General features: G+C 27.7%; 3 protein-coding genes across 3 annotated transcripts; 2 read left to right on the top strand and 1 right to left on the bottom strand.

The window, feature by feature from the left end:
• Positions 1-2,643: 2,643 nt before the first annotated feature.
• Positions 2,644-4,933, top strand: PmUG01_07032500 (ubiquitin-conjugating enzyme, putative; the record flags this gene model as incomplete). The annotated part of the gene is made up of 6 exons (XM_029004069.1): positions 2,644-2,686; positions 3,011-3,118; positions 3,768-3,860; positions 4,047-4,091; positions 4,282-4,418; positions 4,868-4,933. The coding sequence occupies 6 exons, from the start codon at positions 2,644-2,646 to the stop codon at positions 4,931-4,933; spliced, it is 492 nt and encodes a 163-aa protein (XP_028860795.1).
• A 267-nt stretch (positions 4,934-5,200) lies between these two features.
• PmUG01_07032400 (U4/U6 snRNA-associated-splicing factor, putative) lies at positions 5,201-7,235 on the bottom strand (the record flags this gene model as incomplete). Its single annotated transcript, XM_029004068.1, has 2 exons — positions 5,201-5,930; positions 6,280-7,235. The coding sequence occupies 2 exons, from the start codon at positions 7,233-7,235 to the stop codon at positions 5,201-5,203; spliced, it is 1,686 nt and encodes a 561-aa protein (XP_028860794.1).
• A 1,976-nt stretch (positions 7,236-9,211) lies between these two features.
• IMPDH (inosine-5'-monophosphate dehydrogenase, putative) lies at positions 9,212-10,744 on the top strand (the record flags this gene model as incomplete). The annotated part of the gene is made up of 1 exon (XM_029004067.1): positions 9,212-10,744. One exon carries the CDS (start codon positions 9,212-9,214, stop codon positions 10,742-10,744), a length of 1,533 nt encoding a protein of 510 aa, XP_028860793.1.
• Positions 10,745-13,203: the final 2,459 nt, after the last annotated feature.

Below are 13,203 nucleotides of genomic sequence, written 5' to 3'. Positions count from 1 at the left end.
TCTATATATCTATCTAGATATCTATATATCTATCCATCCTTTTATTTTATTTAATTTTTTTTTTTTTCATCATTTTTTTGGTGTTATAAAAATTACTTATGTGTATTACTAAGTTGAGGCTAACAAGTGCTTTGAAGTGGAAAACGATGTAAAAAAAAAAAAAAAATATTGCCTATTCAATATACTAGAGTAAAGCTTTTATGAATTCTTTACTTGTTGTGAACGATGCTTCCGTTCGAGCAATGAGTCTTTTAAAAGAAAAAAAAAAAAAAAAAAAAGAACTGCGATTCATTTCAGAAACATCCTAATGAATATGCTGTTAGAAAAATTTCCCTTGTAAATTATTTTGTATAAAATGGTATTATATGTATACCCTAGGAAGTATACGAATTTATCTTTTTTCTTTTTTTTTTGGTTAAACTTTGTAGGAGAATAACTCTGAAGGCATGCACTTCTATGTGCGTAAATGTAATTGTATATGTATATGTATTATATATATATATATACACATATATATAATGTTTGCAATAAATGAATATAATATTGCCTTTTTTTCCACTTTTGCAGGAATACGCGAAACCATTTTTTAATCATTACTGTGGATGATACATTTATAAAAATTTTTATACGCTACTAAAACAGCCTGTACATATTTTTATTTGTTCCTTTTTATTTTTTTTTTTTTTTTTTTTTTTATATCCTTTTATGTCGGTATGTTCGAGTTATGTGGTTTCCGTAGTTTCACGTCTATTTATATGTTTTACTTTTGATGCTTATGCTTATTCAGAAGAAGAGTATAACTCAGTGTGTTATATGGCTGATTACAGAATTTGCTAATTTTTAATTTGTTTTTTATCTCCTTGGGGGTACTCCAAAAAAAAAAAAAAAAAACTAAATCAACAGTTCATCATGACAATCATTATGCCAGCATTTTTTTTTTTTTTTTTTTTTGCAATGCCTAAGCTTTTATAAAAAATCGTAATTATACATTCATAGAATAAAACTTCCTTTACCCGAACACAAAAAGGTAACAGAAATGAGTAAATATATTCACACACGAACAATTGAGTATGTACGTACGTGTGCTTAGGTGTACATATGTATACTTAGCTGTAGATGTGTATACATAGCTGTAGATATATATACTTAGCTGTAGATATGTATACTTTGGTGTAGATATATGTACATAAGTATATACGCATATCTTAAGCGGCCTTGGCCTTTTATAACAAGCAAAAACCAAGCCAACTTGACTCAAAGAAATATATCATAGCAATTAAGTTAAATTCATAAAAATTTATCGGAGTATTAAAAGAGATAAGGTAAAGAAAAGAAATAACTGTATGAAACAGCGAAAATTGTACTCATACTAACGCACAATAAATAAAAGAACGAAAAAAAAAAAAAAAAAATAAATTTAAATGAACGATCAAAATAGCACCTATCGCTACACTACGCTATACGTACACATATTTTGTATAACCATAAACAGCTTTATAATTAACGCCCAAAGATAATTTTTTTTCAAATTTGTTTCCCTTTAATTTGTTGTTATTAATATTTTTATTATCATTATTATCATTATTATCATTATTATCATTATTATCATTATTATTATCATTATTATTATCATTATTATCATTATTATTATCATTATTATCATTATTATCATTATTATTATTAGAATGTACAACATATATAAAATTAATTTAATTTTACACGTAAAAATATATCAGTGAAAGAGTGTTATATAGTGTGAAGGAACAGAAAAACTATAACATTCTCTTTTTTTTTTCCTTTTTTTTTATTTCCCCCAATGCTTACAATTACGTGAAAGGTAGGAAACTGTAATTTTATTATATTTTATTATATTTTATTATATTTTATTTTATGGTATTCATTTATTTTTTTTTTTAATTATGTATTTTTACATCTTTTTCTTTTTCTTTTTTTTTTTTTTTTTTTTTTTTTTTTTATCTATTTGATTAATTTTTTTTAAAAAGAAAAAAAAATACCTTGCCTTAAAAAAAAAAAAAAAAAATACAAAGTGGTATATATAATAATATAACATGAGAAAAAAAACAAGCATAGATAAATGTAAGGATATACGTACGTATAAACATAGGTAGTATATATATACATACGTACATAAACAAAGTGGAAAAATTATAAATTATTTAAAATTTGTAAGCATATAGATAGAGTGAGATATAAACCAAGTGGGACACCTTTTTAGTTTTTCATTCTCAGTTTATTTAAAATACTTAAGAAATTAAAAATTTTTTTTGAGGAGTTCCATATTTAAATTACAAATAGCAGCAATTCATAAACACAGGCTTCATGTATTTTGTGTATATACATATTATATGTATTCTTCTTAAAATATATGTTTTATATATGTTTGTATCTATAGTTCTTTTAAGCATAAATTCGGTAGGGGCATTTTGGCAATTCACCAATCCATTTTTTGGAAAAAAAGAAGAGCAATATATTTATAGATTTTTTCCCATAAAAAAGAATATTGTATTTGTGTAAAAAAAAGATACACACTGTATTTTTTTTTTTCCTTTTTTTTTTTTTTTTTTTTTTTTTTTTTTTGTAAAAAGATATTTTTTTATTTAAAAAAAAAAAAAAAAAAAAAAAATGACAAATATAGCTAGGGAACTCCTAAAAAAGCAATTTCTAGGTATTTTTTTTTTTTTTTTTTTTTTTTACGTGTAATCTATTTTTCTTTTGAACATTAATTTGATATAAGTGAATATATATATATATATATATATATATATATATATATATATATAATACATAGGTGTATTTTTTATGTGTTTGTATTTTTATATATATATTTTTTTTTATATGTATGCTAATCTTTTCCCATATTCTACACATGTTCAAATGCACCCAGTGCAACTTGTGTACATGTGTATATATATGTACATTTACATCTACAACTCTACGCATATGTGCGTACGCAATACATATATACTACAATCTTATTATGCAAAAACAGAATTAACACGAGATCATAACGCCGGTTTTTCCGTCGGACTAGTAGACGACACAAATTTCTTTGAATGGAACGTGTGCTTTGAGGGCCCTAAAAATACTCTATATGAAGGTTGCAAAAGGAAAAAAAAATATAAAAAAATATAAATATATTAAAATATGAAGGCATGAAAATTATTTTTTCACAGTGCAGTTATTATTATTCATTTGTTCATCCATTCATTCGTGCTTCCGTCCATCCATCCATTCATGCTTCCATCCATCCATTCATGCTTCCATCCATTCATGCTTCCATCCATCCATTCATGCTTCCGTCCATCCATTCATCCATCCATCCATCCATGCTTCCGTCCATCCATCCATGCTTTCCATCCATCCATGCTTCCGTCCATCCATCCATGCTTCCGTCCATCCATCCATGCTTCCGTCCATCCATCCATGCTTCCGTCCATCCATCCATGCTTCCGTCCATCCATCCATGCTTCCGTCCATCCATCCATATATTTGTTTATTCATTTCATTTTTCCCTGTTGAAAATACTGGGAACAAAAATAAACAAATAGCCTTTTGCGCACCATTGTAATGTACTATGTGAATCCATCTATATGTACGTCTATCTACATATATATATATATATATATATATGTATATATGTATATGTAGATATATGTACATATACATACATACATGTGTAAATATGCTTATGTGATAGTGGGTCGGATGCATGAGAGTAAACGAACCTTTCCTTTTTGTTATTGTAGGAGGTATATACAATGCTACCCTCTCATTTCCTTCGGATTTTCCGAACCATCCACCTCAAATGAAATTCACTCAAGAAATGTGGCATCCAAATGGTTTAAAATTTTTTGCGAATATTGTGCATTACTTTCTGTACATATATTTACCCATATTAGAAGGGGGTATCATCTATGTAGAACTACATAGATTCGAATACACACCTACTCGTACATTAGTGCACATACATATATACACATGTGTAACTCCATATGTACAGCACTACTCGACTTTTCCCAATTTAGTTTTTCCCGATGGAAGAGTATGCATAAGTATATTGCATCCCCCTGGTATGGAAATAACTATAGACATACACTAAAAACTTTTATAAAATAGAGATATGGATAGCACCACATATACAAGTATTTACGCACATACTTATGCACTTATGTGTGCATATACTAATACAGATTTACCTGATGTTCGAATTTTTTTTTTTTTTTTTTTTTTTTTTTTTTTGTCGTATTTTAAACAAAACAGGAGTTGACATATACAATGAACAAGAGAAGCCAGAAGAGAGATGGAGACCAATATGGTCAGTTGAAGGTATTTTAATTAGTGTAATTTCAATGTTAAATGAACCCAATCTAGAATCCCCTGCTAATGTAGATGCCGCGGTACGTTTTCTATTTCACAAGGCTGTTTATTTTGTTCATGCACGGTATATGTATCCTCGATATATGTACACATATATATAAGTATATTATTATTTTATTTTATTTTTTCTCCTTATTTATGAATAAAACAAGAATATTTTTGTTAAAATGTGCAAGTGTTTATATGTAATTTTCCTTATTCGTTTTACATGCAATATGTTCTTAGTGTTTATATGCGTTCGGATCATACACAGACACATATGCATTTACATAAGCTTATACTTAAGCTTATACATATAGATATCTATGTCTATATATCTGTATATAAATATATAAATATATATAAATATATACATATACGTATGCACTTACCCAGTTAATGTGCAAAAATGGCACATACATACAGTTATGCATATATGTGTGTACCTGCGTGCGCACATATAAACGCTCATGTTTTCTTGCATTTACAGGTACAATTAAAAAACAATCTAAACGAGTACAAAAGGAAAGTTAGAGCTCTTGCTCGAATGTGCTAACCGTAAAATGGCAAAGCTAAAATCAAACAGTGCAAAAAGAAGAAGAAAATTCATTTACGTTACCTTCTTATAGTGCTATACAGGTTCACGAAAGTCCATACATATGCAAATCTTTACATACATACATACATACATATATATATATATATATATATATATATATATATATATATACATACCTACGTATATATAAGCGTTCATACACCCACTCACGTACACTCTTTTAAGCGGATAAACTTATGATACATTACAAAAAAAAAAAAAAAATTATTTAAAAAAAAGTTTTCTAAAATCTTCGTTTGTCATGGGACCCGTTGTTTCATCCGTCCTTTTGTCCACTGGTACATTAGTATTAATGGACTTACTTAAATTAATTCTTTTTTTTTTTTTTTTTTCTTGAGTAGCCATTTCCTTTTTATAATATATATATGGATTTTTTTTTTTTTGTATGTGTTCTTCAGTTGTGTCTACATGTAATTTTTCATTCTCCTTACCAACCACTTGCATTATTGCTTGATCAGTTTCATTTTTTTTAATTTTATTATCTTCAAAAAATTTAGATATTAGAATATTTCTACCATCTATAATAGAATCATTTAGTATTAAAGAAGATGTTGCATCATTAGCATTTTTAAAAGTAATAAACGCATACCCTTTATTTCTTTTAATGTTCTTCTCGGACACCTTCTTACTTAAGTATATATTTTCTATTTCACCTATCTGTTCAAAAAAATGTTTTAGTTTATTTTTTCTAGTATTATAATGTAAATTCTTTACTACAATGGTACAGCTGTTTTCTTCTCTTTTCTGTTCTTCTTTCAACTGTTTACTTTTTTCCTTTTGTTCTTTTATTTTTTCTATATTATATATTATCTTTTTCTTAATTATTGGTATGCAGTACTGTAAGCTAAAGTGAGTATCCTCTACTCTGCACTCTTTTATAGTCTCTACACATTTTATAACACTCTCGTTATCCTCCACCTCTAGGTACCCGTGTCTACAACAATTGCAAAAATGATAACATAGATGTTAGTTGTCAGCACGTATAAAGATGTGCATAAGTGTAAATGCACAAGCATATATCTACATAATTACACAAACGTATATGTACATAAATACACAAACGTATATGTACATAAATACACAAACGTATATGTACATAAATACACAAACGTATATGTATATAAATATATGTACCTATAAGTACGTAGACATATACACTTATGTGTATATATGTACATACACACTCACGTACACACTCACGTACACACTCACGTACACATCGACGATCAGCTCTTCATTGGGCACGCGAATTTTATCGCTTGGTCCGATGCCTCGGTGCTTACTTGTCAACGCCTTCCCCCAGAAGCCTAATATCAGTTACTCTAACAGAATGATTCGAAAAAAAGTGTAAAATTTTTTCTTTTAAGTTTTCCTCATTTTGAATATCGCATTTTGTAAATTTCATGAATAGCTTTTTTTCTTCATATAAGGTTTTCTGTGGTTTAGATATCGATGTATACAGATTTACATTTTTTATGGTAAAAGTTTTATAATTTTTTACATTGCTATCTTGTAACATATTTATAAAATTATTTGCACTTTCTTTGCTATCAAATTCTATATAAGCAAATCTTCTAGATACTCCTGAATTATTAAATACAATTCTTGTTTCTACATATCCATCAATATTTGCAAAATATTCTTCTAAATCTTTTTTTGTTATATTTTCTTTTACATTTTTAACATACAATTTATTTTCTTCAATCATAGTGAGATCATTTAATAGTGCACTCTTATCTTGTAAATTTTGTATTAAATAATGCTTTGATTGTCTACTTTTATCTTTATTAATACTATACGAGCAAATGCCCTTTTCATCAACCTGTTCGTCTTCTTCGTCCTTCTCAACTATTAATTCATTTTTTATATAATTATTTAACTTTCTTTCGTTTTTATTTTTGTTTTTATGTTTATTTAGTTTATTCCTCTTAGCACCGATGCTGTTATTGAGGGCTTCTTTATTTTGCTCACTCGTATCAATAGCATTGTTGCTATAGTACGCTTCCTTATCTTTGCTCTTTTTATCTGCACATTCGCTGTTTTCCTCTATTCCATTTGCATTCTTTTCTCTGGAAAGATTATGTGCATTACTAGGTACTTCTCTCATTCCCTCCTTTCCTTTGGATGAAGCTACCAGTTCATTTTTATTAAAATCATCAAATACGTAAGTGCTTTTTCCTCCCTCATTCTTAATATCACTATCTATCCTTCTTCTCTTACTATCAGAACTTTGATTCATATCTTTTCCCCTTCAAACGTTTTAGAGTGTTTTGTTGTGTACATATGGACACAAAAAAAAAAAAAAAAGGAAAGATGTTTAATGTTGATAGGGAGGGCTGGGGGATAATCCATAGAATTTTTTCTTCGTCTTGTTTATGTTTTTTGCCTTATTGGCTTTATTTGCTCTGTTGGCTTTATTGACTTCAATAACTAAAATGACTTTATTGACTTTTTTTTTTTTTTTTTTTCTTGTTTCCTCCGTTCCTTTATTTATCCCTTTTTTTTATTTTGAAAAGCTGGAAACAAAAGCATTTACTCAAAAAAATTGTACAAATCGAAAAAAAAAAAAAAAAAAAAATTGACATAAAACTATGGTACACAAAGAGTAACACCACAACAAGTCTATTTCACATAGCGCGGAAATATATATTCTTAAAAAGTTCAGCATATAATCGTGATCCTATGCACATACATATATACGTACGTGTTATATGTGTATACGCATGTTATGCCCTTATGGCCAAAATTCATTTTCTACGTACCTTGTGAAGGAGAAACATTGCACCATTTCTTTGCTGATATTTTTCTATTATTTTTTTTTGTGCACATTTTTTACCTTTTAAAATGAGCGAATTTTCTTGTACATACGGAACATACGTATTGTACAGGTATTATATAAACATACAATAAGTACATACGTAATGTACATGAATATATACATATACATAAGTATATGTTAGATATACGCTTACATATATATATATACATATATACATATATATATATATATATTTTTTTTTTTTTTTTCTCCCCCTCTCCTCTTGTGGCATTATTTTTAAGGCATGTAATTCATCGAACAAGATAAAAACATAAAATAATAAATTATGGAAATATTTATCACGTGCAATAATTTTAAGGGTAAAGAATTTTATTAATTAGTTATAATAGAGTTCGAACCTTAAATGTAGAAAGAGAAAACATAAACGTAAATGCACAGTACGCCCATACATACATTTATTCGTCCATTAGTCCATCCAACATATATGCAGTGCTGAAAAATTATAGAAGTATCTCTGTGGGAGATGTTATTCCTGCTACAGTACGTCCGATGCTTCATTAAAATTATTTATAGCTTTAAAAATTAGTATATTTTTAAACTCACCCTTTACATATATATATATATATATATATATATATATTTTTTTTTTTTTTTTCTCCACTTTCGAATTACATAATATTAAGGATAAGAAAACCATTTGACTATTCTTTAAAGAAAAAAAGAAACAAAAAAGAAAAAAAAAAGAAATATAAAATATTGAATATGAAATGAGAAATATAAAATATTGAATATGAAATGAGAAATATAAAATATTGAATATGAAATGAGAAATATAAAATATTGAATATGAAATGTGAAATATAAAATATAGAATATGAAATGTGAAATATAAAATATTGAATATGAAGTGAGAAATATAAAATATTGAATATGAAATGAGAAATATAAAATATGAAACACTACATTGTAGATATCCTTTTTATCATCTTTCTTGTCAAGCTTCCATAATTTTTAACAAATTAAAAAAAAAATTTGTGAGAAAAGAATAAAAATCCAATAAGCATAGTAGCTACGTTTAGCAGAAGCTACTAGTTCAATAGGGACGTCTGGAGAAGGCATAGAAGTATAAGCCGAAATAACAAATTTTGTTTGTCCAATTTCGCACCACGCTGAGCGAAGTAGGGGCCTATACCTGCATAATACACACACGCAAGCGAGTCCAAGCCCAAGCCACAGCGCATGCACACGCACAGATACAGGTATACACAAGCACCTATATATATGCACATAGCTCCATAAACGTACGCCTGTACACATCTGTTCATATTTGTACATAGAGGCGGAGTTATACAGGCACCTACTCAAAGAGACAGGCTAAAAATTTCACCCCTCTTCCCCTCATCCTTCCTTCCACCGAACGTATATATAAGAGAAAAATGGCTAACGGATGGAAGGCAGAGAAAATTTTTGGTGATATAACATCATATACATATGATGATATAATATGTATGCCAGGGTATATTGATTTTCCGCTAAATGAAATAGATCTATGTAACAATTTAACTAGTACCATATCTTTGAGAACACCCATAATATCATCACCTATGGATACAGTAACAGAGCACAAAATGTCCATTTCGATGGCTTTATGTGGAGGACTAGGCATTATTCATAATAATATGAGTATTGAAAATCAAATTGAAGAGGTGAAAAAGGTAAAAAGATTTGAAAATGGGTTCATATTTGACCCATATACATTTTCTCCTGAACATACAGTATCTGATGTACTTGAGACGAAGAATAAAGTCGGTTATAAATCATACCCTATAACAGTAGATGGAAAAGTGGGTTCTAAATTAGTAGGAATAATAACAGGGGTTGATTATTTATATTTAACGGATAAAACAAAAAAAATTAGAGATGTAATGACAACAGATCTAGTTACTGGTAGCTATCCAATTACTTTATCAGATGCCAATAATATTCTTTGCGATGAAAAGAAAAGTGTATTACCAATTGTTAATAACAATTTTGAACTTATAGCTCTAGTGTGTAGAAATGATATGCATAAGAATAAAATTTTCCCACATGCATCTAAAAGTAAAAATAAACAATTAATTGTTGGTGCTTCAATATCAACTAGAGAATATGATTTGGAAAGAGCAAATCAATTAATTAAAAATATGATAGATGTTATTTGTATTGACTCGTCACAAGGAAATAGTATATATCAAATTGATATGATTAAAAATATTAAAGCAACTTACGCAGATTTACCAATCATAGGTGGAAATGTTGTTACATGTGATCAAGCCAAAAATTTAATTGATGCAGGTGCAGATGTTTTACGTATTGGAATGGGAAGCGGATCAATATGTACTACACAAGATGTATGTGCTGTTGGTAGAGCACAAGGTACTGCCGTTTATCATGTTAGTAATTATGCACACACAAGAAATATTAAAACTATAGCTGATGGTGGAATTAAAAACTCAGGGAATATTGTCAAAGCATTGTCTTTAGGTGCTGATTTTGTTATGTTAGGAAATTTATTAGCAGCAACAGAAGAAAGTTGTAGTGATTATTACTTTGAAAATAACGTGCGTTTAAAAATTTACAGAGGTATGGGTAGTATGGATGCTATGTACAACAAGAGCTTTAATTCGAAAAGTAGATATCTAGTAGAAGAAAATAAAAATGATAACAGCAATGAACCACATGAAGAAGTAAAAGTGTCTCAAGGAGTTTCGGCTAGCTTAGTTGACAAAGGATCCGTTCTAAACCTAATTCCTCATCTTGTAAAAGCTGTTAAACATGGTTTCCAAAGTATGGGAATTAGAAATATACCAGAACTTCATACGAAGTTATACGCAGGGGATCTCAAATTTGATATAAGATCATTTAATACGATAAAGGAGGGCAGAATTAGCGATAACCTTATATTCAGTAACAAAAAATTTTCCCAATAAAAAGGTGGAAGTTTAATCATAGGACTCTTTTTTTGATAAATACAGGACTTTTTTTTTATAAGCATATCACTTTTTTTTTTTTTTTTTTTCTTTTTTTTGGCGGAGATATGTGCAAAAAATAATATTTACTGGTTCTGACTGTTTAGTTAAGCTTGTTCGTGTGCATATGTCTACAAGTGCTCATTAGGCGGTACCTTTATCAACTGCACATGGTTTCATTTAGTTAAAAATAGCGAGCGTGATTAACGTGAAGGTATTTTCGACTACTCGTGTTATTGTTTACCTTTTTTTTCATGTAATACATAAACGTAATTGATAAAATATTTGAATTCGGTAAGCCATTTTCCCCTCTTAACACATTTTATTCGCATATATCAGCAATTAATCACAGCGATATCTTAGTTTTGATTGGCTTAATTTTCTTTTAATTTATAAAACGTGTACCTTGCAGCATGTAACATATATGTAACATATAGTATAAAATGTGTAACATATCATGCATAATTCATTAATTTAATTTATTTTATTATATTTTATTTTACTTTATTTTATTTTACTTTATTTTATTTTACTTTATTTTATTTTACTTTATTTTATTTTACTTTATTTTATTTTACTTTATTTTACTTTATTCTATTTTATTTTATTTTACTTTATTTTATTTTACTTTATTTTATTTTACTTTATTTTATTTTACTTTATTTTACTTTATTCTATTTTACTTCATTTTACTTTATTTTATTTTACTTCATTTTACTTTATTATATTTTTGGAATTAAGTGTTGTTTATATTTGTAACAACATTTATTTGAACTGCTACTCCTTAAAACATTTTTTTTTAAGCGGTGCGTTGAAATGTACATATATGTAATATTATGTGCATAGAGATATATAACTTGGCTTCATATTTTTTTTTTACCCACAAAATCGTGGGTCATCAATCTTTATAAAATATTCAATATAACATGATCATAAAGAAGAATTGAATATTGATAAGTCACCTGTGCAAAAATAAAGTATTTGCCATTTTGTTTCGTTTGAAAGAAAAAATATGAAATGCCGCATGGTGAAAAAATTAAGATGAGTAATTTTTGCTTTTCACATTTTTCACTCCGTTTGTTTTGTTTGCTCATTGTTTGATTATCCGTCCGTTTATCTGTCCGTTTATCCGTCCGTTTATCTGTCCGTTTATCCGTCCGTTTATCTGTCCGTTTATCCGTCCGTTTATCCGTCCGTTTATCCGTCCGTTTATCTGTCCGTTTATCCGTCCGTTTATCTGTCCATGCATCTGTCTGTTTATATGTCCATTTATTTTATTATTATTATTTTTTTCCCTTTTTATGAAAATTTTGAGACAGAATAAATGTACACACATTTCTCCGTTTAGAAAAAGACAAGACACATCTTACAAAACTGAAATGCACACTTTTCACTTCAGTGCATATTTGTGCTTTGTTAATATTTAATTGCGCTTATTATTAATAATTTCGAAAAAATTGCTTAAAAAGAAAAAGCTTCTACACAATTGGCACAGTATGAAAAAATAATATATTTTCAAAGTTATATGTACAAATTTTTTTTTTTATAATATACCACTTGCACTATTTTCTGTGTATCATTATCAATATTCATTGGTTAAATATAATACTTAATTTTTTAAAACTACTGTCTTATAATTTTTGGTATAAGACTGCGGGCATTTGTATATATGCTTGATGTTATATTTTATTAAAGTTTCATAAAATATGAAAATAATGAAATAAAGTAAAAAAGGATAAAATAAGGCAAAAAAGGATAAAATAAGGCAAAAAAGGATAAAATAAGGCAAAAAAGGATAAAAGAAGTGAACGGAAAAAACGACGATGCGCACAAAATTTGTTTAAAAAAAAAGGGTTACAAATTAAAATAAGATTATTTTAGTATAAATTACAATATAAAACAATTTTTAAATATATGGAAACTACTAAAAATGTTCAAAATAAAGGAAAGGAAAGGAAAGGAAAGGAACGAAAAGTAAGAAAAGAAAAAAAATTGGAGAAAAAAACAAATCATACTTCATAATATTGATTCATATTATTACAATTATACATTTTAATTTTTTGGTAACCAAAACAAAGTAAGAACACCTGGGGTGTGCCTGAATGTGTACATATAAATGGGCGTATAATACATGAACCTAAATAAGCAAACACAGGTGTATTCATCTACACACATAAAATTGTATACATGTACATACATATACATACATATATATATATATATATATATATATATATATATATATAATATACATGCTGAGGGAAATATGCTTAAACAAATGAATGAAACATACACAGCAATGGTGAGCAAAAATTCCATAATTCAACGGGGTTTAACTATATTAAATATACGAAAAAGGGATGAAAAACTAATATGGTCTAATAACGCAATACCATAATGTTAATAAAATTATGAACAAG

Source organism: Plasmodium malariae (assembly GCF_900090045.1).
Source record: "Plasmodium malariae genome assembly, chromosome: 7".
Classification (NCBI taxonomy): domain Eukaryota; phylum Apicomplexa; class Aconoidasida; order Haemosporida; family Plasmodiidae; genus Plasmodium; species Plasmodium malariae.
This window is presented reverse-complemented; position numbering and strand designations above follow the sequence as displayed.